The sequence below is a fragment of the Pundamilia nyererei genome, unplaced genomic scaffold, assembly GCF_000239375.1.
Source record: "Pundamilia nyererei isolate P.nyererei 1_Seehausen unplaced genomic scaffold, PunNye1.0 scaffold00055, whole genome shotgun sequence".
NCBI lineage: Eukaryota > Metazoa > Chordata > Actinopteri > Cichliformes > Cichlidae > Pundamilia > Pundamilia nyererei.
The window spans coordinates 1,819,721-1,847,634 of record NW_005187456.1 but is presented as its reverse complement, the minus strand read 5'-3'; the positions used below and the strand labels follow the sequence as shown (position 1 = coordinate 1,847,634).

The 27,914-nt window shown below is 49.3% G+C and overlaps 1 protein-coding gene across 1 annotated transcript; it reads right to left on the bottom strand.

The window, feature by feature from the left end:
• bcor (BCL6 corepressor) lies at positions 1–22,043 on the bottom strand. Its single transcript, XM_005733840.1, has 12 exons — positions 21,992–22,043; positions 18,656–21,802; positions 16,362–16,521; positions 14,960–15,298; positions 13,592–13,876; positions 11,997–12,316; positions 10,478–10,762; positions 3,824–3,990; positions 2,940–3,085; positions 1,007–1,084; positions 682–835; positions 1–596 (listed from the first exon to the last, which is right to left on the bottom strand). The coding sequence occupies exons 1-12, from the start codon at positions 21,992–21,994 to the stop codon at positions 266–268; spliced, it is 5,415 nt and encodes a 1,804-aa protein (XP_005733897.1). The 5' UTR covers positions 21,995–22,043; the 3' UTR covers positions 1–265.
• Positions 22,044–27,914: the final 5,871 nt, after the last annotated feature.

Here is a 27,914-nt window from a genome sequence, read left to right as displayed (position 1 = left end):
ATTTATACATATATTAATTTATAAAAATAAGACCATTATTAAGTCTATTGAGTCACAAATATATTGATCCTCAGTTAACAGAGGGAAATGTTTCAGCAGCCCATCAGCCAGTAGGTCAGTCCATCTGTACAGTGCACCAGTGCTGGTCCAGAGTCGGGCCGAAGCGCAGGAACTAAAGGTCAGGCTAAGGCATATCGTCATAACCCCTGCTCGGTTCTAAAGCAAACTGCAGTCGATAATGATCAAGGTTCAGTGGGTCAAAGGGTCAGGATGAGCCCAACTTTTCCACAGCCTTGATTTTGTCCTTGAGTTTGTCACCGGGGTGATCCCAGCGGTCGTCCAGAAACTCCAGCGTGGAGCCCAGCAGGGCTGCGAGCTCTGCGCTGTCTTCCACCAGGTCCAGCAGCTCCTTGCTGTCGGGATGGAAGCCCTCCAGCTCTTCTGGGCAGGAGAAGAGCTGGGACAGAGATGCTTGCCGGTAAAACTCCGCCTCCGCTACCGTCACCACCTCCATGTGAGGGAAGGCCTGCCGGAAACCGCGAGCGGACATCCGCAGCCGACGGAGCACATCGGAGAATAGCAGCCAGTTTTTTGGCCTGAAAGAGAATAATTAACAGACGTTTAGGAATTTAGGAAAAAACAGAGTTGAAAATGTAATCTGCTTTTGAGAATAATGCTCACCCCTGGGAGAGGGACACCTGGATGTTGTAGCAAGGCAAAAGAGGTCGGTCGGAGAACTCGAACTCAAACACCTCCCTTTTATCATCCTCATCTTCATCATCTGGACCTGGGGCGTCTGCTAAAATGTCATAGACACCGCCCTCTTCAGTAGACTCTGGACACAGAAAAAAGGAAAAGCACGGATCGTTTTTTAGTGAGCGTCAACATTACCATAAAGCTGCCTTGCCTAAAAGAGGCCAGTGCGACGTACAGACACTGATGATGTTTAAAAATAAAGACTTTGTAAGCACTAAAGGACACACGCAGAGTGCTGATCAGTACTCACCACACACAGCGCTGCCATAGAATTCCCAATAAAGCCCTGGGTCGTCATCTGAGCGGCCCTGAAGGTCGGCAAAATAATCTACGGACAGAGGAGAGGAGCGAAGCCTGTTATTCAAGAGCCAAAGCCCTGGGGACAGGCAACGAGGCAAATACAATTGCCCTTGGAGAATACAGCAGAAAAATGGATAAAGAGCGCAGGAAAAAAAAAAGAGAGAAGGAGGAGGAGGGGGAGGGGGAGTGTCAAGAGAGAAAAGAGAAACAAACAGAGCAAATGTTTTTGGGGGGAGGAGGGGAGGACGGGAGGGCTGATGGTCAGGGGCCAGCGGCTCTACCACGGGGGAGGAGAGTGGCTGTCTCCGCTGGGTTAGAGCTGGCTCAGTGCAGAGCAGGCCTGCAGACTGCTGCCAGGAATCAAACAAGAACCACACACAGTCGCCGAGTGCGCACACACACAGAGCGATGGAAACAAACAGGCAGAGGGAGCTGGATAAGCACACCCAGCGAGAGCAAAGTGTGTATTCAGCACATGCGCGCGCACGCACACACTTGCAGAGTGAGAGCTGGGCTTTGTGCCAGTGCTGAGGCGTGGGGCGTCTGGCGTGTGTTTGGAGGGATTAACGGCCTCCAGATGAGTGGGACCAGGTGGAGGGAGGGCAGCAATCGCTTGCACTCGCTCATTTTCTCCGGTGCTCGATCTCCCTGCCGACATCGATCCATCCACCCGCGTTCTCTTCAACATTCAGCACCAGCTTTCGCAGGCGTCTACCTACTCGCATAAACCTCCTCCTGCCACCTGTTTTATTTTCGCCTCCGTTCCGCGATCGTCTCTCCTGCTCGCTACGAGCCCCCGAGTGTCTCTCAGGCAATAGCTTTTAACTAGTTCAGGTAATGCCAAGCAGCTGGCTACAGGGGAAACGTGAGCCTGTTTGTGTGTGTGTGTGTGTGTGCTTTCATTTCCTCCTCCTCCTCCTGTGCACAGATTCGTGTTGACTCAACCCGAGTACAAACATCAAGCCCTCACAACACACACGTCAGACTGTAGCGTGGCAGCCTTGTGAAAAGACAGGCGCTCACATGCACACGTACAAAAGCAGAGTCTCTAGCCAGAGCAAAGCCCATTTCCGCACGTACGCTGAGCAAACACAGTTGCCGTTGCTAAGTAACCAGATAGAGGAGCTCAGAGGCAGCAGCACGCACCCTGGCGGGCTCAGACTCCCTGTCTAACAGGTGGTCGAGGGAGGAAGGGAGGGGGAGAGGAGGGGTAGGGAGGTCGCTGGAGGGGAGACGGGGATGACAGCGACGGACGTGTCGAGCTGTAGTTGGGAGGATTTGCGGAGGGGGCCTCACACCAACAGGTTGCACAGAGGTCAGAGCGCTGAAAGAACAGCAAACAGCGAACAAGCCAAGATGGGAGCTTTCGGGAACCGGGCTCGTGACCGATCTCTTTAACAGTTTACCCTTGCCTCACCTTTTGATGGCCACACTCCGGTGTGCCTTCTGGTTTTTGTTTTTTTGTGTGTGCGTGTGTGTTTTTTGAAAAAGAAATCCTTGCTTCGCGTTGGCTTTTATTTCCCTTTTCTAGCATTGCTGAGTTTTATGATCTGTGGTCAAAGGCACATTAATATTCAAATTTTGTGGCTTTTGCATTTCATTTTGTCTGCATGAGAGAAGAAACATTCTACCAACTTTAGCTCTTACTACACTGCGATTTTAATAAGGATCTTAAATTAGGTATTAAGTAACCTTTTTTTTGTTAAGATCCGTTTTGTCTTTCTTCATATTGCAGATAATTCCTACATATGATGGCCTAACTCAGAAGGCTTTGTTTGCAAGCCATCTATCACACGTGCCAAAATGAGACTCAAATGTAAGAATCTGAAGTCAAGGACTTAATGTCAATTTCTTTCTTTCATATGTAAGAAAATCACATTTACCAGTGAGGAAGCGCTCCATGCTGTCGCTGTGGGTCATCTTGAGAAGGCCACGGCCAGAATACGTTGCCAAGGTGGGGTCGGCGCCATAAGACAGCAGGACTCTCACCACGTCCAGGTGGTCGTTCTCCACGGCATCGTGAATCGGTCTACACACACAGGGAAGTAAGTTCATTGATTAACTATTGGAGTGGTTTTCCAGGATGAGATTAGGGGGGAAATTGCATTTTGCATCATATCTTTACAAATACATATCAAATTAAAATTATAAGAGGGAAATGTCTTCTTTACCTTCTTCAGAAAATATTTTAAACTCGGATCCACATATCCTTCAAAATCTATGGATAAAATTTATACATGGTGTGGAGGATATTTTTGGGAATTCACTTCTGATCAAACTTACAAGAACGATCTATATTTTCCTTTTTTAGATTTTCCCTAAACTCAGACGTAGCGAGACATAAAGTAAAATGAAATTCAGATTTATAAGACTACTGTTGTTCTTACTGCAGATGCTGCAAATCTCAAAAGCAAAACTGCATGGGCAATACTCCTGTAAGACCTGAGCACAGTTTCTTAGAACAGACCCCCCAGTGTAAATTTTAATAACACTGCAATGAAAGTACTAGCCTTCCCTTTCCAAAAGTGCAGCTAATCAGCCAAATCACTGCTCTTGTACAATAATGTAAAATAAATCCCAGAAATTTTAGTTATGAGAAAGCTCGCGTCACTTTATTGATGGCCAAGCCCTGCTTTTCTTTATTCGGGAATTCATGTAAAACCAAAAAAAGAAAATCCCTACATTTCTGCATTTTCCTAAGAGGGGTGTTTATGTAACCGTTGGTGTTTGTGATCGAGTGTGCACGTGCATGAAAGAGTTCGTTTACCTGGTGCCGTCCTGAGCGCTGCAGTTGATGTCAGCCCCGTAATCCAGAAGGTGTTGGACTATGGTGAGCCAGCCGCGGGCGCATGCCTCGTGGAGCGCGCAGTAACCGGCGTAATCTCTGTGATTCACCTCACACACTCTGTTCTCCAGACAGTACAGCACAACCTCCTAAAAAAAATTAAAAAAAGAGCCAACAAAGAGAGCAGGGCTTAGTGTGTGAGCATCTGCGAAGCAAACACTGCGAGAGCAGCCACACAAGTCAGATGCATGCGCAAACAGTCCTTCCCTTTACGGTTCCTGAGGGAGAAAAATGAAGGAAAGGAGGAACTGAGTGTGTTTCCTGTGCTGGACAAACATACACGCTCGCACACAAATGCTCCATAATACTGGAGCTGGCGCCAAACACATCGAGGAGACCAAGTGTGACTCAACTGTATTTAGCCTGCCAGATTCTCCACATGCACGTGTGTGTGTGTGTGTGTGTGTGTGTGTGTGTGGCATGGTTGGGCCTGGACGCTGCTGTGGCAGCCAGTTACAATGGCTGGGCTCTGAACACAGCATAATGGAAGCGGAACAAAGAGATTTGATAGCGCCGCTCAAGAGCTGGAAGCGTTTTCTCTGGTCTAGGGCTGTGACAGTTGGAGGTCCAGCACTAAGTAGTCAGACTGGTTTTTATTGGACTGGAGCAGCGTCTGCTGCCATTAAACAGAGACGAGCCAGAGAGACAGAAAGCAGCCTAAAAGTGTGTCGATACAGGGCCCGTTCGAGTCAGACAAGTGTGCTTTTTTTTGTTAGTTTGTGCCCTTTTGGATAGGCAACTTAGTGTGGCACTGGCTATTACTAGTATTTGTAAACCCAAATAGATATATCCAGACGTTAAAATAGCTTTGAAATCCAATATGTCCTTAAATTCGCATGAAATGAGCAGTTTTGTGACCACGAGTGGCCCGTCTCCACGACACCAGTAAATTGTCCTTTCACTTTTCAGCCTGTGAAAATGGAAATGTCACGTAGAAATATAGAAAAAAAATAGCTTGAACTCGTTAACATTAACACAATATTTGTCTTAAAACCCCTTGAATTAAAGCTGCATACATTTACATCTTTATTGCTATATTTCATATCAATTGTAGTGGTATATAGAAGCAAAATTATATATAAATATATAGATTTTTTAAACTTATGGATCCAACTGTAACCACACACACACACACACACGTGACTCTTATATCCAGACACATTCATACCCTGTCCTGCTGACAGTCCTGTGCCGAGGGGAGCAGAGCTGCTCATCTGAACCTGGGAAATGACTCCAAACTTCCATTTCTATGCTAATTCTAGGCTGCCATCTAGTCCAAGTGTTTATCTCTCTCTCACTCGCGCTTTCAGAACAGGGTGGCTGGAGGGAGGAAGAGGGAAGGAAAGGCAAGCGGAGAGAGAAAACAGACTGACAGAGGGACGAGCAGAGGGTTAGAGAGGACGCGGAACGGGACAGACGAGAGGCAACACCCCGACAGATGACAGATAAATGAATCTGTGGATGAAATCTGCCGGGGCAGTCCTCTGGGCTGCAGCTGATAATAACAAGAGATGAAGGGGTGGTGGGTGGCGGTGTGAAAACGGGGAGGGGTGAAAGGAGTGATAGAGCGAGCGATCGGACGAGCCAGAGAGGCGGGAGAGATAATGGAGAAAGAGAAGGAAGAGGGAAAGCAGGCAAGGAAGAAGTGCAAAATAAAAAGAGGGAGAGAGAGAAATGAGGGAAGGTGGAGAGACGCTCCAACTGGTTTTCTTTCACTGCCAACGCTCTGTTTGCCTGCTGGAGAGAGATTCAGGAGCACTGTGCTCAAGCTCCCCTCTGGGGGATTCCACTTGCTGTGTGTGTGTGTGTGTGTGTGTGTGTGTGTGTGTGTGTGTGTGTGTGTGTGTGTGTGTGCGTGCGCGCGCGCGAGTGAATGAGAGCAAGTGTTAGAGAGACTGACGGGTAGAGAATGTTGATATGCAGCTTTCCTCGGTCTGTGCGCTTGTGTGCCTTTTTGTGTGTGGCTGTGGAGGAGGCGTAGCGCTAAACCTCCGGAGCCGTGTTTAATATCGCTGGGAGAGAGCGAGGAGCTTAGCATGAGAGCCCCGGCTTCCCGCCAGACAGACACACACACACGCACTCCTCCGCAGTAAAATGAGACACCCCTCCCCTCCTCCTCCTCTCGCTCTTTCGCTCCGTCCTCTAATCTCCCTCTCTAGAATGCTTCCCTGCGCTCGCCTGCAATCAATGCATCACTCAGACATTTAACCCCTCGCGGCTCGCAGAGTCCTCGCATACAGCACATGTGGTCATGTCGAGATGAATCACGTGCGCAGATGCACGAGTGGCTTTCCTTTGAATGATGAAGTCTAGGCAGCAAAGTTTGTGCGTGCTCAGAAAAGTGAAATGTGCGGATGATTGAGTGCATGTGTAAAGTGTGCGTGAAAGCCCGGCCCTCCTAGAATGGCACCGCTGGAGGGAGACGGGAAGCCTCAGTATGCAACTACTCATGATGTCAGTCAGACTTAATCTCACACTCAGCCACACATATGCCATTTAAGCCAACTTAAAAAGAAGAATGAAAAACAGGAGGATGTCCCATTCTCATCAGTAACCTGCACATTAAAGCTTCTCCACAGGTGTCTTTTAAATGGGTACGTCCACACTAATCCAGTTTCATTTTAAAACTTCTGCTTTCACATCCGCTGTCCAAAATCTTCGGCCGGTTTAAGAGCCCCGAAAATAAACCTATGGAAGCTCTGCTGACCCAACCTTTGTGTGAAAATAATGAGATATTGTTTTAATCTGGACAAACAATGATAACGCAACACCCGCGTTCACTGATCAAACCATAACAGCTAAGCTTGCGTACTTTTCTTTTGAGGTCGTCCTTCTTGTGCCAATGCCAATGGCTTTTACTAACGATGAAAAATGGTCCTGCCACTGTCCTTACATTTTCTCTGTAACACCTCGTTGGTAGTCCAGGTGGAAAAAACGAAACCTTGTCTTGAATTTCGTCAATCCTGTTGTGCCGTTGCCTGCTGCACATGCTGTGGTATGCGAATGGTCTTGCAATAACCGTTTACAGTTGTGTTATTGTTTACCATATTCTGTATATTAGACATAGACGGCCCACAAGTTTTTGCTAATAACCAGCAGGGGGCGACTCGTCTCGTTTCAGTCGAGTTGTACTGAATCCTCAGACCCTCATGCTAACCGTCTGATGATGAAATTTACGTCAAGTCCCGAGCAGACTCGGAAATATAACCCCTGCTTTATGCTTCTTTGAAGTCCACCACTTTGTGAGCATGCGTAGCTGCTGCACTGTAATTTAAATTCTCCTTGCAGTCACCAAAAGCAGGTAGACGCAGCCGTCCCCACGGAACTTCACACTCACCGTCTGATGATGAAATTTACATTACTTGGACCCAAGCAGGCTTGTGGATACGGAAAGCATAATCCTTTGTCACTCAGAGATTAGTAGCTATTGGTATTTCGTTGGATCAGAAGATGACAGAGTGCAAATGTAAGTTTGCAAAAAACGTTGATGTTACGTCCGAAGCTAGTTAGCAATCTTTTGCTAACTAGCTCTAGTTAGCAAGCGATACTGCTACTACCCAACAACATGATGGTGCGAACCCGCCAAAGCAGTTGTCATAGCTAGCTGGCCTGCGACGAGTAAGCTAACGACCCTAACGACCTCAGCTTAAAATTGTTTAGTTAAAGAGATGTGCAGTATTAGTCTGTTTAATGAAATGCAATACAGTTAGTGTGATAACGTGTTAAATTTTGGACTTTTTGGTCTGTAGTCCATCAAAGGTCAGCACTGTCGGGACTGCTTGCCATCGGTCAAAGCTGAACTTTAAGTCACTGTGGATGTACTTTACCACAAAAACCACTGATCACAGTGATTTCATTTTCCAAGTTTTTCCATCACGCTTTCTGGTCCAACTACGCACTTAAAATGCAATCCAGTTTTTTCCTCTTTGCTTGGATCATACATGGATTTGAGGAGAAAAATCAGAAGCGATTCATGGGGAGAATAAATGACAGATTGCACCTTTATCTGAGCTTTCAATGGGCAGAGAGCTGAGGGGCCCCGAGCCCCAGCACTAGAGGGATGAAGACATCCGCAGAATCTCTGCTCATTACCATTTCAAATGCTCAGAGAGCGAGGGAGAGCGAGAGAATAAAAGGGGAGTGAGGGAGGAAGGAAGAGAGAGAGAGAAAGAGAGAGAGAGTGGGCTTTCATGTGCAGAGGCACGGATTGCAAAACTAAATGAACGTGAAATATGCACAGTGTCGGCCCGGGCAGCGAGAACAGCACGGAGAAGTGCATGTGTGCTAAAATCGCATGCATGAGGTGATTCTGCATCCTGCATGTGCCGATTTACACACAAACACGCACACAAAAAAGATGCAGCGGTGTATTTAGTGGCTTGTGCGTGCATGAGGAGACACTGAATTTGCATGTGCAGGTCTATGTGGGTGTGCGATAGCGAACGCCGAGAGTCGCCTTGTCTGTGTGGCATATGGAGAAGAAACATGTCAGGATGCCTGTGCATGTGCTTACTGGGTCAGAACGTGCGTGTGTGCGTGCGCGCACGTATTCCGTCGCATGCTCATAATCGGCATGTGAGCTGTGTTCGTGTGCGTGCCTCCGTCTCGCAGGCCCTCATATCTCTCTGCCTGCATGTGATAAGCCCAGAGCTCGCGGCGCTTAAACACCAGCGTGAGACAAGCGCTGTACGCATCTACAGGCTTGTATGCAAGTGTGTGTGTGTGTGTGTGTGTGTTAGGCCTTATGCATAGTTGGTGTGTGTGTTCCTGAGCACGTCCTTGTGTGTGCATGTGTGGGAGCCCCAGGGGCCTGCCCCAGGCTTATCGCACACAGGCAGTGAGAGACGAGCTTCCTGAGAGAGAGAGAGAGAGAGAGAGAGAGAGAGAGAGAGAGAGAGAGAGAGAGAGAGAGAGAAAAAGAAAGGGTGGGAGAGAGGGGGTTGTTTGCGCAGCGGTCAGCGCCTTGTTTGTGTAGTCTCAGGTTTTCTCCTCCCTCCTCCTTCATTCCCTCTCCACATGCAGAGCGCAGGAAGGGAAAAATGCGAAGGGGGAATGAAAAAAAAAGAAGGAGAGGGAGGGAAAAAAAACGTTCGAGAGAGACGCATAAATCAGAGAGACGAGCCAGCTTCTCTCCAGCACGGCTGACTGAACCCTGCTGCTGCGCTGCACCCTGTTCGTGCGCGTGTATCTGTGTGTGTGTGAGAGAGTGTGTGTGTGAGTGAGAGAGAGCGAGCGAGCGAGCCAGGGAGAAAAACAGCCGCCGCCACTGCTAACCACAGTCACCACGGCACATTAGAGGGCCATTAGAACGCGATTATACTCCCAGTGCTTACCTCTCATTCACACTCTCGCTCTCTCCCATTCAGACTCACACACATAATCACTGACACACACACACACACGCGCGCGCACGTACCTCATCATCATAAACGTGTCCAAACACACACACAACCATAAAGCAACTCATGAATGAGCAACAAAAGAAACCCACACCTATTTACAGTTTCTGAGAAGATTCCTCTGCTGGTGATAAAAATTATCACGCACGCACACAGGCGGCATCAAAGGAGATACCGAAGGAGTGGACACGCATACAGGTGCCCACACACACACACACACACACACACACACACTGAGAGAGCAGGAATCCGCAGCTCAAGTAGCATTAAAACTACTCAGATCAATAAATCAATTTGTAACATCTGTCAACAAGGGGGAGAAACGTTTAGGCTCGCGAAGAGAAACACGGGGGATGAGGGAGAACGAGAGAGCGGGCCATCCAACTTTAATTAAAAGCTTTCGGAGCAATGGGAGTTGCGAGAGAGCGAGAAAGAGTCGGTAAAATATACACAAGTCTCATTCTTTCTTGCGTGTGGGGAGAATGAGGATCTGGTTTAGGAGCAAATGATCGGCAGCAAAGAAAAAAAAATCTCCCGATGCTACGGAGAGGCAGCGAGCATCAGTCTGCGCATAATGATCCCACCGATCCCCTCATGCTGCCTGCGCGTGCTCGTTTCTGTGCGTGTGTGCGCGCCGGGGTGTGTGTCACACTTCGCCTCACGGAAAATTAATGAGATGTGAGAGCGGAGCGAGGCGAGAAGAGGGGAGGCTGTGTGTGTGTGTGTGTGCGCACTTGTGGGGAAGAGGAGGGGTGCCAACGACAATCTGAGTCACAAAGAGAGGAAGAGAAAGAGAGCGCTGAGAGGAAAGGGGGGGAGGGAGAGAGCGGAAACCTGAGAGAGAGAAAGAGTAGAGCGGGCGAGCCGAAAAGATGGAGCATGTGAAGTAGAAATCGCGAGTGAGGGCGAAATAGGAGGAAATCATACAAGAAGGAAGAAGAGGAAGAATAGGACAGATGAAAGAAGAATCTCAAAAACTCTGAGAAGGGGAAAAAAAAAAGAGTAAAGCGACGTTTGGCAGAGTCACAGACAGGAACAAAGTAGGTGGAGAAAATGAGCTCAATTTAAGAAGGGAGAGAGAAAGCGAGAGATTTGGAAAAGACAAAGTCTGAGGGTGTAAATTGCGAAGAGAGAAAGCAGATAAGAAGGGAGGATGACTTCGACTGAAGCCTATTACCTCGTAGCCCAGTCGCGCTGCTCTCTGAAGGAGCGTCTCCCCGGCGTTCTTGTTCACAATCAGCCGACGAGCCTCTGGCGGGATCGGACGCACCACGGAGGGCTCGGCAGGGGGGGTTCTGTGCAAGCCCGCCGGCTCTGGTGGAACACCGCCCGCTCTGTCATTAGCCTGGAGCTGCAGGGAGGGTGGACAGAGCGCGGTGGGGGAGCAGGGCTTGACTGGAGAGCAGGGATAATGATTAGGAGAAGCGGCTCTCTTCCTCGGAGCGCTGCACTGCTCACTCAGCTGAGGAGAGAGTGAGAGATGGGGAGAGAGCGTTACAGTCCCTGCCACGAAGCAGACGGGACATTCACAGACACACACGAGCACGAGCATCCAAGGGGACAGGGATGAGACTACGCACACGCGCACGGAGGGAAATTAAAATGTGCATCCATGCACAGGAAATGATATCCACTTTTTAAAATAAGTTAAAAGGAGAATCAATTAAAAAGGTGGTTTAAGTATTCGAATCAGGGCCCAAAATTCATACTGAAATTTGAAGCTCAAATCTGTTCTTAAGCCATGTGTTTAGACCCCCCCACCCCACTTATCCTCACATGACTTCCAAACTACCTCTTTAACAGCATACCTACTGTATATATACACACTCAGATTGATTTTTTATCAACAACATCTGTGTTTATATATGACTATTGTGTCTGGGAGATACGCTATGCATCGCTGAAAACACACACACACACACACACACACACTCACACACAAAGCTTTCACGCCGAGTGTTCACGCCCTAAAACAGTGCAGGTTGGCACGCCACTTTTCTTTAACTGCTAAACCAACAGAGCCCTCTGAACACAACACACGAGAGAGGGAGTTGCCTGCTTGAGTGTGTGCGTGTCTGACTGAGTGTGTGCGAACACTGCGAGCCCTCTCAGTGGAATTCCATGTCGAAGCAGCTGTCAGGCTGAGGAGGAGCAGGGGAGGAGAGCAGCACGGGCGGAAAACGACTCGCCTTCTTTTTTTTTTTTTTTCCCCTCAATTTTTCCCCCGTGCTCTCCCCCCTCCCTCCTCCTTTTGAACTCGGCGTTTCAAACGCTCAGTCGTAGCTGCCACATTCCTCATTGTGCGAGTGCGAGAAAGTGTGCGTGTGTGTAGCTTTGTGTTCAGGAGTGAGTGTGATATATAATTGCTCCAGGGTTTTTGAATGCTTGCGAACACGCAGACACTCGCACCCCTGTCTCTCACCTACCTACACACACACACACACACACAAAAAGATGACACGCGTTCGACAATTAAGGCCAGAGACACAAACACATGCATGCGGGGCCCTCCGCAGGGAGCCGCTGAGGGCGCGGGGAGGTCAAAGCTCCAGCAGTCCTCTAAACATTGTAAACATACTTCCTTCCTCAGTCCCTCCCTCCCGTCCCCAGCTGCATAATCAGAGGCGCCAACAGGCATACTGAAACAGAGTCTGCCGCTGCAAACATCCAGACGCCTGCGTCTTGGTCGCACTCACCTTGTCATCCTCAGCTTTTCCCAGCTCAGTCCCGCAACGCTGGCCCGGGCTGCTGGCGGCTGCCTCTTTCCTTTTCTCCCTCTCCCGCTCCCTCTGGCTGGTGTGTTTGGTCTTGCACGGCCGCTTGCCCTTGGGTTTGTCCGTGTCACTATGGCGACGGACCTTGAGGGGAGGGGTGCCTCCCACGGACTGTTCTGGGGCCGGAGAGGGGGGGCCCCTCCTGGACTCCTTGAGGCCACGGTCACCTGAGAAGGGGTTCGGCGGGTGCGCTCTGTCCTTCAGCTGGCTGGGGGGGAGGGGAGCGACGGCAGCAGCTACTCCTGGAGAAGGAAAAGAGGAAGGCAGAGTGAGCGAGTGCGAGGATAGGAAAGTATTGCAAGGCCATCTCTCACCCTCTGTTGGTTTATTAATGAGCACACAGAGCTGTCTGGGAGCGCAGCATGCCTGCTCGCCCAGGGAAAAAAAAATTATAAATAAAAAACACACACTCTCGCACGCAAGCTCGCATAAACACCGCTATAGTGATTCCTGTGCACTTCTTCACTGCAGCAAGGACACGGCTAGGAGTAATCTCCTTAAACAAATGTGGCACTGTCTGGTTTCAGCCTCTTATAGTACATATTTACACAAAAATAAAAAAGCTGCCCTTGAAACCTCAATGTCGAAAAGCTTATTGGAAATACATTTGCTCCTAAGGATCGTTGCAAACCCGCTTTAATCTACTTGGCGATCTGGTCTAGGTCTGATTTCTGCTGCAGTACAACTTTTAGAATAACAATTTAATAACAGCAATTTGTTGCAGAGACAACAGCTTTTTACAATGCAATATCCTTAACAGGCAGATTTATGCATTTCATGTGACTAGTGGTTTTCTGAAGGGGAAAAAAACAACACACAGATAGACACAGTGGAATAACCACAGTCATTATCAACACAACCGTTGTCACAGTCATGAGAGGTGAGAGGTAATTAAATAAATGTATATTATTTAAAAAAAAAAAAAGAATCAGTGCCCAGTAATGGTCTGTGGTTTCTACAGAAAAATACTCAAACCCTCTTCTGCTTTATTCACTTCCTTTAATCTCTCCACTGCTCTTTTATTCTCTCTTCTGCCTCGGAGACGCCATTTTGCGTTTCTCATAAGGGAAAGCCCTGGCTTTAGTAAGACCCCTCTACCTCACACACCCAACAAAGGGGAAAGAAAAAGAAAATCATTGATCACACATTAGTCACACTCCACCTGCCCACACATACCTCCACCAGCCACTTCCCCTCATTTGCTTTTTAATCGTCCTCACAGAGACCCCGCTGTAGATCAGCTGAACATGAAAGAAAAAGCCTAAATCTATGCGCACCGGGAGGGTGGTGAGAGGCATTTTATCTTGTGGTTCTCTGCGTCCCCCCTTTTTTTTGATTCCTCAAGCCTTTACCCTGGCAAGAGGAAGAATCTCCCCCCCCCCTCGTGCTCCCTGACAGCTTTTGGGAAATCCCCTAAAGACAGACTGCTCAACAAGAAAGTGAAACGTGAGCCAAAGATAGATTTCCGTTACCCTAGCTGAACTCGGCGGTTTGTACGGCTGGTGGTTCACTCTTACCATTAGGCAGCTTCTCGCAGCCCCATTTCCTGTTGATCTCGCTTCTCTGCGCCGCGGCTCTGTCCTCGTGCTCGCCGGGCCTGATCTTGCGCTCGCGCAGGCCCTGGGTAGGGCTAACCAATCGGGGCTGAGGCCATGCCCTCTCTTGCTTGATTTGGGACCCATCAGGTGAAGCAGCGCCCGCGGCGGGCTTGCTGAGTCGCAGTCCCTTGAGCTCTATGCAGACCTTAAGCTTCCGCACCTCCTCGTCGTCGTCGTCGTCCGCACTGGCTTTCTCACGCTCGTCTGCAGATGAACACAAACACAGAATGTTGCTTGAAACGCAACAATTTGATGGTTTTTGCGTTTAAACCTCGATGCAAAGATGTGAAGAGCAAGCTCTCGAGCCTCGGTTATTATAAAAAGGTCATTTAAAAAAAAAACAAACGCTAGGTAGTCTGAAAAGTGCATTATGAGCTACTTAAAAGATTTCTTCTAAGTGTCTCTGAGTTGACATTTGGATTAAAAGGTTTTCTGCTTTCTAAAGCCGTCATTGTCACCGTCTGCAACGTGCAGAACTACTGTAGATATTGACATGCAAGCTACAGAGCACCGAGAACAAAGGCCATTAATCAGGACATTCTTATGGCTGGTAAAACCCCATCTAAGCCTTACATGTGACACACACCCAGGCAAGAGAGGCAGGGAGCAGGATGTAGAGCAGACAGATTGCGGAGTGAAAGGGGAGAGAAGTCAAGAGTCGGGTGGAGAAACAAAGCAATAAAGGCTGGAAAAGCAGAGGGAGGGTTCTCCCCCATGAAATTCACAGGGGACGGGTATTTGACTCGTCTGCCAGTGCCGAGGAGAACAAGCACGATACCGCATGGCAGCGAGAAAAGAAATAAAAAGGAAACCCAAACAGATGAGGGAAAAAAGAAAGGAGATGAAAAGAGAAGAAAAGAGCAGCTTTGAAGAGGGTGGGTAAGCACAGCGAAGGAACGGCAGTGCTGAAAGAAGAGAGAGAGAGAGAGACAGAGGGAATAGCTGTCCCTCTTCGTCGCTTCTCTCGCACTCCACTCAAAGGCAGGATTAAACACTTCTCAGAGCTGGCTGCCACACAGAGCGAAACACAGGACAGAGAGCAGGAAAGGGGAGGAAGAGCGTGTTGTGATGGAACGGATGTGAGGTGGAATTGATTGGGATGGAAGTAGTGATTATAAAAGTGGGATTTTTTTAAAAAAGAACAAGGGATGAAACGGTGCTCGGCATCACACGGTGAAGGAAAACTAACTGGGCGGAATTCTAAGGATGCATGGAGAGCGGATGAAGAGCAGAAGGGGGATGCTATTTGAGGCATGCGAGATGCACGCTTGTTTGTGAAATTCTCACCCGTACAAAGCTTGGCTCTTTTCTCCAAGTGGATCACCCTTTCTCCCTCCATCTCTGTGTCCTCGTCCTCCGCTTTGAGGCCAAGGGGGCGTTTCCTGGTGACCCCAAAGCCAGGGCTAGTCCTCTCATCGGGAAAGCCCTTTGATGGCGTCAGTGTGGGTGGCATACAGTGACCTTCCTCGCACTCTTTCATCCCCTTCCTGACACCATCCTTTAGCCCTCCTTGGCCCGGACCTCTGGCCCCATCTTGGGCTTCATGAGGATGGGATAAAGGCTCCCTCTGCCCTCCACACCTCTGAAGGACTGGAACTCTGTTGTTTGTGTATGCCGGCCGGACACCTGAGCAAAGCAGAGAAGACGGGGACATGAAGCGAACAGAGGAAATATAAACATAAGATGATGGGAAGGGTGCAGACACACGGGAAGAGATTTCAGACAGAAAACAAGCAGGGAAACAGGGTGACACAAGGTGTGGTTGGTGGGGGTTGACGGAGCGAGAATGCCAGTTAAACACCAGCCCGCTTTTATTCTGCTTTAAAGACAGGCAGTAAAACTTTGATGAGGTAAAGACTTTTTAATCTGATGCGAGCCGAGCCAGCGGCCTGATGGTTCAGTGCAGCCGTGCACACTTCCAGCAGAGAGAGGCACGAAAACATCCTGCGCACATGTTGTGCATGGCGACTCCCATCCCTCTTCCCTCTCCCTCTTTTCGTCATCTCCCTGCCCCCCCCTCCATGACCGCACCACGCCCTTCTCACACAGAGCGTGACTCTACCCCCCCCCCCCTTTTCCTTCCCCTCTCTCGTCGTCGACTCCCTCTCTGTCTCTCTCCATGCCATAATTAGGCTCACACGTCAGCTGCGGCCTCGCTCCAACACACAGCTGGGCTGCCAGCCAATGTAACTACCCCGCTCCCCACCCCACCCCGCTCTTTCCGTTGCGCTCTCCCATCCGCTTTCACCCACCAACTCCCCCCCCCACCACCACAGCTTTCACTCACGCACTCCCTGCCCCTCCTTCTCCCCCATTGCCCTCCCCTCGCCATCGTCTCTCTGCGCAGATAAGCACAAAAGGCTTCTTGAAAATAAAACTCCCCCTCGCTGTCTCTCTTGCCCGCTCATTGGCTTGCGCTGCCTAGCTTGTGTAAAAGTGCGTGCACACACGGACACGCTTGTGCGTGTGTGTCTGTGTCTCTGTGTGTGAGTGGAAGAGTGTCTTTTTTTAGAGTGACCCGGTCTTGCCTCAGCATTTGCTGCAAGTGCATGAGAGCGAGTGTGTACGCTCCTATTGTTTGCGTGCGTGTCCCTTTTTTTTTGTGAGTGTTCATTTGCAGAGTGTCTGCATGTATGTGTGTGCATGCCTTGTGTATATGTGTGTGTGTGTGTGGTGCTGGGTTACTCACCCTCCCTCTCTCCCTGCCTGGTGGTGTGTTGGCAGTACTCCAGCACTCTCTCTCCGCACTGGCCGTCTGCCAGCTCCCGTCCTGCTGCCGAGGCAGTCATACACACACCGCTGCCCTCCTTCTCCTTCAGCTCCAGCTCCGAGAACCGCATCATTGCCCGCTGTGCATACACACACAAAAATGCAGAGAAAACCCATGAAAACCACTCATCATCTGCCCATGCCGCGCACACACACGCACCTCTCTAAGCCTAAATCTGGCCTCAACAGCTACACAAGCAAAAAAAAAAAAAAAGCATGAGAAATCACATTGTCTTAAAAAACAAAAGAAGAATATGCCAAAAGAATTAACCTCCCCCCACTCCCCCCCCCCCCCCCACACACACACACTCACAACACACATACGCACACAAATACACGCAGGACACAAAGGAGGACAGATAAATCACAAGCACGGCGTCAAGACACAGGTTAGACTACTGCAGCCACTGTCAGTCCATGCGCTCTGGGGCTTAAATCCTGGCTTCTCCCTTCCTGAAACATAAACATGGCTTGGAAACATATACATCTAAGCCCTGAGGCGGAGAGAGGAGATGAAAAGGAGGGAAGAAGGAAAGAAGGGAGTGGGGAGGGGAAAAATAAAAAAAGAAGTGTGCAGCGATACACAGTACAAAGGAGACAGAGCCCGTCAGAGGCAGATGTGATAAGAAATGTAAAGAACTGACCTCCCAGTTAGCTGCAGGTTGACTTATATTACTCCCCTCTCGTGATATGACTTCCATCTAAGCAATTAGAACGGGGGGGGGGGGGGGCTCAATATATCTGTCCAGCATTTCATCTTTTTCTTTTTCTTTTTTTTAAATAAATGAATTTACGTTACGTTTCTCCACATGTTTCTTTTACACAGAACAGGTAGCCACAATCCCAACAAAAATAACAATCAAATTAAAGTGAATCAACAGGTCAATTAACACTGCATCAAAACCATCAAATAATCTCTGAACTGCACCAGTGACAAATTGGAAAATTTGAATGGAAATAACACGGGCATTTGAGGTATAATTGATGACACCAATTCAGTTTCAGCTGTCTTGCTTGCTTTCTTTTTTTGGCGGCAGGGGGGTGATCCAAGCAGACCACATCTGATTTTTTTTTTACGCATCCAGAAATCCAGTGTTTGATAGCTTTGAGTTGCAGCTGTGGATTGACAAGCATGACAAAAGACAAAAACCACAGTTTTCTAGGGTGCATTCACAACATAGACAGACATGTGCAACCTATTAACATTTCTGCCCCTGAGCCAGTGGATAATATAGCATAGTGTGTCTTTGTGTTTCTGTGCTCAGCATTGAGCAAAAGGCAACCCCAAAAGACATAAACAGTTTGAAATGAATAGCTCAGTGTGCATTTATGAATGACAGTGGATAATAGCTAAATGTAGGTGATACTACTGTAATAGTATGTTTATAGAGGTCATGTGATCTTTGTTAGGAGGGCTGGTATTTTAGCCAATGGCGGGAGCGGGGATGAGGAGAATTATGACCTTAGACAGCAACCAGGCAGGACAGGTCATTGGAGGGAGGTGGGTTGGGTGAGGATAGTGAATGGCAGATGGGGGCATGCAGAAAGCCTTAGAGAAACCCTGAAGAGGGCAGCTGTTGGTTGTTAAGCACACTGCAAGCCCTCCACTGGCCCTAACCTTGGGGTTAAGCGTAGCCAAAGGCAGTGTGAACTGTGAGGGTGCCACAGTCATTCTCCCAAACTACTGTACATGTCTCTTTAGCACACTCAGCACTAACATGCTTTAGCCCCAAGGCAGTCACACAAGGACAAGCACATACGGAGACACAAACACGCACACACGCACAGAAATAACCTTTACAATGGCTGCTCACTAATCAACATACAAAGATGGCAGCTCTGGTTAACCTTTGAACTGCCACCCCATTAAGGAGGGTCTCGACTGGCCAGATCCCTAAGACAATGATAAACTATAAAGGGACAATCAAATCTACGGCCAGGACAGTAGCGTGACAGCAATTATATTGTATGCAAAGTATGCCAATTCCATGCAAGGTTTGCTCTATAGGCTGATCTGAATATTGCAGCAGGGGAAAACTGAGAGTGGCCTTTGAGGTTTTATTCCTGTGTGGATGTTAGAAATCAATGTCTGAAATGTCTGCACATAAGAGAAGTTGCTCATAACAGCCTCTCCCCATCCCATCAATTATCTTAAACCCAGTTCATTACGTATTGCATGTATACACAAACGTGCACAGTTGTTTGCAGCCTTACCTGCAGAGCTCTCTGTTCACGGCTCAGCTTGCTCGAGTCAGCATATAGCTCAGTGGTGACACATTTAAAGCGGTCGCCAACGTAGCCTGAGGAGTTAGCAATCCTTTTGGCCAGGCTGGATCTACGAGAGTTTTTAGATGAAGTCTGGCTACCGTCTTCTTCCTCATCCCCTTCTCCCTGAGACTCCCCCAGGTCAACAATACTGTCTTCTTTTTCAGTCTCTCTCTTGGGGACTTTTTCCAGGTCTGATTTCTTCACCATATCTGTGCAGTGTTGTGTAAGGCGAGAAATTCTGCTGTCCCTCCTGTCCCCTTTGTCCCTACCAGAGCTGCGCTCCCCTGATGTTCGAGCACAGCGCAAGGTGCTCTGATCTTGGTCTTCAAGGTCTGGGCTGGGGCTCTGCTCCTCACAGCTCTCCTCTGCTTGGGCAACCAGGCACGGAGAAGCTGGGGATATGCTAGATGTTGCCCCAGCACAGCCAGTGTCCTGGGGAACCTCTGCTCTCCCAAAGGGAGCTTCTGGTTGTCTGTCACTGTGGTTGGGCTTAAGGTTAGGACTCTGTCTGGAGTGGATTGGATAAGGAAGGGAAAGGTGGTGTTTTGGTTCATACTCAGTCTTTGTGAGATTTTGGTTACTATGACAACATTCATTTTGGGAAGCCTTGGTGCTGGTCTCGGCAGAATGTTGTTTGTGGCCTGATGGTGTAGTCTCCATATCTGTGTCTGAGTGTACAAGGTCAATGCAGACAATCTTTTCTCTGGATGTTAAAGAGGAAGAGGGGTGTTTGCTTTGACTGCCACACTGTCCTTGTGCTCCAGCTTCCCTGTCAGGCTTCATTTGGTTTCCTTCGCCTATCTCTTTCCCACTGTTGTTATCTCTGTGGCTTCCACCTTCTTCAACAGTTCCCCGAGATTTCTCCTGTCCCCGGGACTTCAGTGTTGCATCTGCCCTTTCTGCCAGCTTGTTGTCAGAGTGTGTCTGCATCAAGGGATGGGCCATCTCCTGTGAGTTATAAGTGAGATATTCTCCTCCTGGACCAGGGAGATTGTGGTATGGTAAAGGGTGTTTTGCTGCCAGGTGGGTTGGATAAAGGCTGTTGCTGCCCAGCAGTACTGGGTGAGGGTAAACTGGGCCTTTTCCTCCAATTGGCACAGAATGTATTGTCATGTTGTCTGTGATGGGGTAAGGTAGGTATCTGTTGGCATAAGCCAAGCTGTGGTTTAGATAAGCCTCATTCTGTGGAAGGTAAAGATGGCCAGGAGGATGACCGTTCTCTACACAGTGCCTCTTGTAAGATGGCACATCTGGGGTTGTTTCAGCTCTCTTACTGGTCTGGGAGGGCTTCTCTGTTCCCTCTCTGTGGTGACCCGCAGCTGGTGGATGTTCTGACTGGCTGGGGCTGTGTTTGACCCACTCACCATTATGTTTGGGAGAAAGAGCCCTGGAGTTGACCACAGAAGTGCCAGATGGTTGAGTCGAGGAGTGGTTGGGCTCTTCTATCCTTGGACAGGATGAGCTACGTTGCTGAGGGAGTACTCTCTCCAGACCTTTATTTTTGATAACAGAGGGTGAAGAGCCTTTAGTTTGTGAAAGACCCAGGTCTGTATTAGGTCTCGGAGAGGTGGGCAGGCCCGGTGTGTGCTGTGCGTGAGAAGGTGATGGACTAGGTACGACCCAGGTGGAGTGTAAAGTGCTGATCATCTCTGGTCTGTCTGAGACCTTTGAAGAAGTGCTGCTGACCACACAATGTGGATGGGGAGAAGGGGAAAGGTTTTCTTTTAAGAGCTCTCTGTTAGGGGGAAGTCCATAACGTGGACCTGAAGTGTCCATCTTAACTGGGAATCCATTGGAGGGCAATCCAAAGTCTAGCATTCTTCCAGACAAATCCAAAGGCTTCTCTGCTGGGTCTTTGGTTGCCTGTGGTTGGTGAGCTGGTCTCTCAGAGCTGGCTTTGGAGGGAGACCTGCTGGGTCTTTTCTCAACTCCTGCATTTCTGGGTTCAGGGGCCCCATCTCTTGGCCTTGATTTGTGGGGGCTGGGTCGGGCAGGAGAGGGCTGCTCTGATGCCATGCTGCTAACAGAGAACGTAAGAGGAATGGACTGTGCGGATGTGGATGAGGCAGATATTGAGGAAGTGGACGACACCGGTTGTCCTATCCTGGCAACCGGCCTTTGCAAATCCAGTGAATTGTCGAGGAGAGCAGGAGGAAGGGGAGGTTGTGGCAGGCGAGAAGAAACACGAGGAGAGGAATCAGTAGGCAGACTACTGATACCACTAGTAATAATACTACTTGTATTAATATTGTTGCTAGAGCCCTTCCTGGACGGAGGTCTGCTCGGTCTGATACTCCTGTTAGGTGAGCGGTCCCTGTCTATAGAAGCTTGATGGTGCTGAGAAAGAGGTGAGGGTTGGTGAAGCTGCTGTGCAAATGGAGGTGCAACACCAAGCCCCTTGTCTTGGCAGTGTACCAGTGATGTTGGGGCCACGGTGACTGCAGGAATCCTCATAGGTGGTGCCACCAGGGGTGAAGAGATGGGTGAAGCAGGATAGGGAGGCATATAATAGAGCCTGTCAGCAGCAGAGACCGCTGCAGCAGGGGTAACACTGCCTCCCTGGGCTGCACACAGAGAAGGATAGGCCAGGTGCTGGGGAAGATAGGGGTTGGGTTGGCTGAGCAAAGAGGCTTTGTACATGTTTAGAGCTGCATACTTGGATGTGTCCATGAAGGGATACATGCTCGCTTCGGGGTAAGGGCTGAGCCATGGCATGCGGAGGTAGCTGCCACCAGCACTTGCCAAGCCCAGTTCAGATGCTTTCTCTCCAGGCCCTACTCTGCGTTCCAAGCCGAGACCTTCGGCTCCAGGAACCAGCACGGGCTTGTGGAGACTTGGATGAGCGCCCTTATAGAGGCCTAGGTATCCATTCGCCGTCTTACGACTGTCCAGAGGGCCATCAGGCTTGTAGATGAGTTCTGGGAGTCCATCCCTGTTATAAGTAAGTGGAAGTGCAGGCGCCTCTCTGCCCTTCTCTGCCTGAAGTGCTCTGATCCCTGGATACACAACCCCACCATGGAGATGAAGCCCATCGTGTAAAAGAGTGCTTCGGTCCAGCCCCATTGCTGCCAGGGGCGTCAACCTTGCATCCACCTGCAGCAACAAAGGAAAAAGTATCTATTAGCACAAAAAAAAAAAAAAAAACTATCCTGACATCAGCACAAAAACAAAAGAAAAAATACTACTAAAGATTGAAAAAGAAAATCTTGGCTTGTTTTTGCTAAAGTGACTTATGTGACAAATGAGTACAATCTGTACATGGGGATGAGCATGGGGACTTGCCATGTTTCGTGCGATATGGTTCCCTTGTCTTAGTTCCAGGTTGGTTTGTGCCTCAGCATCGACATCACGAACAGATGTTGCCCTGTGGAGATGAGCAAACAGTTAGCTGTCAGTGTCTTGGCTCCGTCACACACACTCACAAACAGGCACACACACATGCAGGCATGCACCGCAGCTGTGTTGCAATGCTGCTGCAAAAGCAAAAAAACCAAACAAGCAATTACAAAAAAGCGAATTCATAAAATTTCAAAAGAGGAAACACATTTTAATTCTTGCCAAGACTTAAACAAATGTGTCTCTGCTAAACAGGGATTAAACGCAGTCCAGGGATGTGCAAGTGAAACGAGGCAAGAGCAACAAAATGGCACTGTCCACTGAAGCGCTTGCTAGAGATGAAAGCACAGTGTGGGCTCCCCACTCCCGCCCCTTCTAATCTGTCAACATCTCCCCCATCCCCATATCCCCCTCCCGTTACCCCCAACCTGCCCACCCTTGGGCTAGACGTGCACTGTGAAGCTGCATCTATTCAGTCACGTTCCTCACACACTGGTTTTTCTATGCCCTCTTTGACCTGCCCCCTCGGCTGCCTCAGCCAGCAGAGCGAGGGAAGATTATGCATCACAGACCAATTCGGTGGGAGACCATTTACCACCCGCCAACACAGAGCTTCAGATCAACAAACACTCACACCAGAACACGCACGCACACACAAGCACACAAAAAGAATATCAGGCAGCAAGAGAAAAGAGACGACTGTGCAAAATTTTTAATAAACCATAGATTTGAAAAATAAATCATAAATTTTAAAAATTAAGTTGACAATAGGAAACTTTTTTTAAACCCCAGAGGTAGTGACAAAAAGAAGAAGAAAAAGAAATCTTCATAAGACCCCCGTTTGTGTGAAACGTCCTTTAATGTCTTCTGTTTAGTATAGATTAGAATTTTCTTAAAGCGCCAGAGTACAACAGGGTTGTTGTTGTATTTTTGTAATGACAGGGAAAATGTGAGAAGTTACAAGAGGATGGTTATCAATTATTCATTACTGCAACAAATTCTGAAGACAACAGATTCAACAACTGGTTGCTAAACCTGTGCTTTTCTCAGCTGGGTGCTGATGAGTTCGATTTCAAAAGGGGGAAAAGAACCAAACACGCCTAATTTAATTAAACTGCTGCGAAAGCAAATGTACAGAAACTTTCTGAAGAGCTAGGATTTTTTTTTTTAAAGAGCAGTGGCAACCGACGTCAACCCTGCATGTTCGTTACTGCCTGAGTGACATCACAATGCCCTGAAAAACAATGTCTCACACACACACACACACACACACACACACACACACACACACAGGGTTTCAAAGATTTTAATTGCGCAAATGTCAAAGTAGAGATATTAATGAAATATTTCGGACCCTTAACGGGTCATGTGGTATCTTAACAGCTTTTCCCTAAAAGATTAAAAATGAAATAAAACCATCAAACAGATTTAAGGATGAAAAAACTGTTTGAATTTGATCCCCTTTTCACGATTTGGGAAATATTTTACTTTGAATTCTGACTCGATCCCTAATTACGGTAAAAAAAAAAATTAAAATCTTTTTTTTCTGAAGGGCAGCCGTGGTAAGCAAGCACATACAGGAGTGCGGTGAGAGACGGTGAGAGAGAGAAGAGGCTTTAAAGAGGGGGAAAATGAAGCTTTGCAGAGAAACACGGCCCCTCGATCATTGCAGTAAAACGCCTCTGCGCCTCGCTGGCACGCCACTTTTATTGCCGTGACCCGGGGCACATTAATCAGCCTGCTGTGGGCCCCTCGACACGGCTTCTCCCTGTCCCATCCTCCCCCACCACCACCCTAAGCCACAGCTCCGCCGCCAGTCCACCGTCAACATCATCCGCGTCGGAAGCGAAACGGGTAGCTTGTGTGAGAGTTCGTGGGCACAAGCGAGACGGTGTATACGCACGTGTGCACGACCACGTGTTCAGCTGCAGGAGTTTCGTCAGTGCACGGGGACGCTGTTCAGAAATCACACCGCTCCTTCCTCAGCGCGTTTCTCTGCGTGCCGCTGTCAAAACGCGGATCGTGTTGCGCTTGCACTGAAAAGTCTGCGCTCAACCAGAGCAAACAGCTACAACAGCAGCGGACACAAAACACCCTCATTCAAACCTTTACCGGCGTTTCTGTCCAAATGAAAAAAAACTATCATAAACACATAAATCTGCTGAGCTTCTCTGGAAGGAAAAAACAGCAACTTGGAGATCGAGCGTTTTATGACAGTACTATCTCTACCTAGACTATTTTTAGATGAAATGAGCAGCAACAGGGCCGAGATAAGAGGTTGTATCGGGGCAAAAGTCAGGATGAGGCACCTGATAAACGCTGAGGGGGAGAATGCGTGTCTGCGGACTATCTCCCGCATAACTTCAGAATTGCACGGAAACGCTAAAGCTTTCTTTCTGCCTCCTACATTAGTGGGATATATAGTCATATGTTTATGTTAATATGATAAATGGGCTGGTGTTTGTTTTAGACGCTTTAAAACCTGCTGCTCAGCTCACATCCACATCGCGTGTGCAGGCAGGAAAAGATTAAATCAGGGCCCACAGGCTATCAAGACGCGAGCAGATAAGGTGTCATTAGAACCCTGTAAAATAGGTGTTTGAGGATTTTCCGGGAGTAAGTCCTGACATACTTTCTCACTGTAAGTGGATAGATGGAAAGAAAAGAATGAAAAGAAAAGCAGGAGGTGGGAGAGAAGGGAAAAGGCAGCGTGTTGACGCCCAACCCCACTGGCTAAGAATAGTTTGCGCAACAAACAACTCCCGACGGCCGTCCAATCCATCACGCTGGCCTGCAGCAGGCGGAGGGGGGAAGGGGGGGGGCAGCGGTCGGTGCTGCTGCGTTTATAAACCAGACCGCTGGAGCGCAGCCCCGACGCGCACCATTAAACTGAAAACCACCGGGTGTTTTTTAGCGGAACCTGGTTTCAGCGCTGCGTTTCAACGGAGCAGCTGTAAACAAAGCCGAAGAGACAGACTGATGAAAAAAAAATAGGAGAGAGGGAGGAGAGGAGAGGAGAGGAGAGGAGAGCCAGAAGACAGTCCCGCTTCTCCCTCCTTTGTTTCCCGTCTCCGATGACAGCGACTTGAACTCTCAGTGACCCGCGGCAGGCGCACCAGAACAAACACCGGCACCACTCATCATTTCCTCCAGGGCTGAGGCCTCTCCCCGCGCAGCGCAGTGGTTGTGTGCATACCAATAACGCGCGCGCGTGTACAGGCCTCATCTCCTTTTAAAAGTTGATAAATGACCGCCTAGAAACGTTTCAGTGAAAGAGCTCGGGGCATATATTAAGCACGGCTGTTCCGTTTTTACGATCAGCCCGCCGCGCGACCCTGTTGTTGAATTTCCCTCAGACTGAACGAGGAAACCGGGTGGCAGGTCTCTGCTGTGCGCCGGGGGAGAATGTAGGCTACATAGGCGCCCTCTCGTTCTTTGTCCCTGGAGCTTTGCCAGACTCTCTGAAGCGGCAGAGCTGCGATCAGCTCTGAAAAAAAAGAAAAAAAATGCACTGTGACGCAGGATAATCTCCGCAGCGACGGGGGTGGGGTGGGGATAAACATGGATTAAATGCGGGCGCGCGCGCACACGCACCCCCACCACCACACACACGGGATCACCGTGACGGCGGTGTGTTTACGCGCACTCGAAACGAAAGGAATTTTTTTTGCGCACACGGCGGAGAACATCTGCGGCAAAACACGTGAACAGCAACTACAGTCTGGCTACAAACTCCACAGCCTCAGGTCACCCGATCCCCGGCATTAACACCCAGCACCGTAATGAGCCGGGAAAGGGGGAAAAAAAACCTCGGAAGAGAACGCCGGCCCAATTTTAATGGTTATTGATTATCGAGCCGACGCGTGCCAAATGGACCAATTGATCATCTCAGCGCAGGCTGCGCAATCTATGGAAAGCTGACACGCTGTTTCTCGCTGTAGTTTCAGATTTAACAGAGCTGTGAGCGCAAAGCGGAGGGAGGGGAGGGGGGAGTGAGCAGGAGATGGAGGAGATAAATGTTGTGCGGGGACTCGGAGGAGAGGCGCGCTGCTGCCGGAGCGCGGAGCTGGAAGGAGAGATGGCGGCGCCTCTTCAGCTGTCACATTATTAGCGGCGCAGTTGTAAACAAGGGCCCCCCGCGTCCTCCCGGGCCGCTGCACAGCCGCACGCAAGTCGGTGCACGGTTCAGTTCCCCCCCGCAGCAACACGGCCGTCAACAACGGCGACATTGTGAGCCCCCCTCCCCCCTCGCTCTCCCTCCAGTGCTGTCACCAGGGCTCGGGCGGCGGCTGCTGAACTGGCTCTATTCATCCCAGGCCAAATGAGGACTAAATGGCTCTTTATGCCACCAAAGGACCCGATTGTAACAGAGATGCGCATGCACGAGCCGGCCCGCGTTTACCGGAGGTTTTTGGAAACGCTGGCATTGCTTTCATGTGTTTCTGATAAAAGCACATGATGATGAAGGAATGATCCTCTTTCATGTGCCCTCTATTTGTTCGCTACTTTCCAAAGGCTGAAGTTCCAAAGTGTTTCGCGCAGACGGAGACAAGAGGATGTTTTGCCTCTTTTCATACGCGCTGCTTAATTAACTGCGCCCTGTAAATTAGGCCAGACAATCTCTGCTGAAACAATTAAGTGTTTACCCTCACGGTACGACCCACGTGACCACCCTCCCCACCTCGAGGTCAGAAGCTCCGCGGCCGAAACAGGCTCGTGCGATGTTACGTGCAGACAGCGCATGACGCATTCCTGGCTTTGAAGACTGTCGGCGTAATAAACTCCTGTCGCTATTAACATGCTGCGTTGCCAAGAGTCTGTGGGATTTCGTCAGAGATGCCCGAGGCGCAACGCGGTCTAAAAAAGAGAAGGAAAAAAAAGCTTCAAGACCGAGCCTGCAGAGACTAGGGAGGAAGGAGGTGAGGTGTGTCATCATCACTCTGCCGCTAAATCAATCACACCGCGGGCCAGAGCGAGGTCAGCAAACTAAATCCATTCAGAGTGAGATTTAGACTTTAATTACAGCCCCCCCACTCGTTCACGTTACATTAAGCCACCACTGATGACATTTATCAGCGATCGCTGCTGTAAAATAAGCAAATGTCTAAAAAAAATCGCTATTAAACCAACATCCCTGGGTCATCGGCGCCAGAAAGCAGCTGCTAGAGGAAAGAATAATGCTATGTGCCCCCCCCTCTCTCTCTGTGGGTAAAGCAGTGGAGAGAGGGGGTGGGAGGGTAAGTGACCCGTGAGCTCCAGACCTCGTCGAAACAAAAAGCTCTCTCTCAGAGAGAGAGAGCGAGAGGTGGGTGGAGAGGGGAGAGGAGGGAAAGGGGGAGAAAAGGCGGAGGGGAGGGTGGGTTCTCCCGTTTCATCGCGAGGTCCCGGGAGGCCAGCATGGAGCATAGCTTCAATCAAACCGTGACGTCTCCTCCGGGAGCTGCGCAGCGCCTGGAAAACCGATCTCTCCTCGGCTCTCTGCCGTGCCTCCCGCTTTTGTTCACACGCATCTCGCCTCAGCAGCGAGTGCAGCGCCGGCAGCGACGAGCCTGTTGTTTTATATCCATGCGCGTGAGAGACACACACACACACAGACACACACAAAGGAGCACGACAAGAATAAGAGCGCCTTCATATTTCTGTCTGGATGTTTACCGGGACACAGGGCATTTCTTTTGACGAATTCCCCCCCGGACTATTTAGAGCACAGAAGGTTTGATAAGCAGGAGCGGGTCCCGTGATTGTAATGACACGCTCTCTCTGCTCACAATATTCCCCGCGTGTTCCCTATTGATTTCGGATTAGAAGCGGACAAACACCGGGGGGGTTAATTGGTTTAAAATGGAGGTGATGAGGGTTGTTTCTATTC

What these genes read in the sequence shown, in the direction of transcription:
- bcor (XM_005733840.1), bottom strand. An exon ending in CAGCGCGACTGGGCTACGAG is followed by an intron (nt 3,991 to 10,477) that starts GTAATAGGCTTC and finishes AATTTTTTTTAG; the next exon opens with GAGGTTGTGCTGTACTGTCT. An exon ending in CATGGAGCGCTTCCTCACTG is followed by an intron (nt 1,085 to 2,939) that starts GTAAATGTGATT and finishes CTCTGTCCGTAG; the next exon opens with ATTATTTTGCCGACCTTCAG.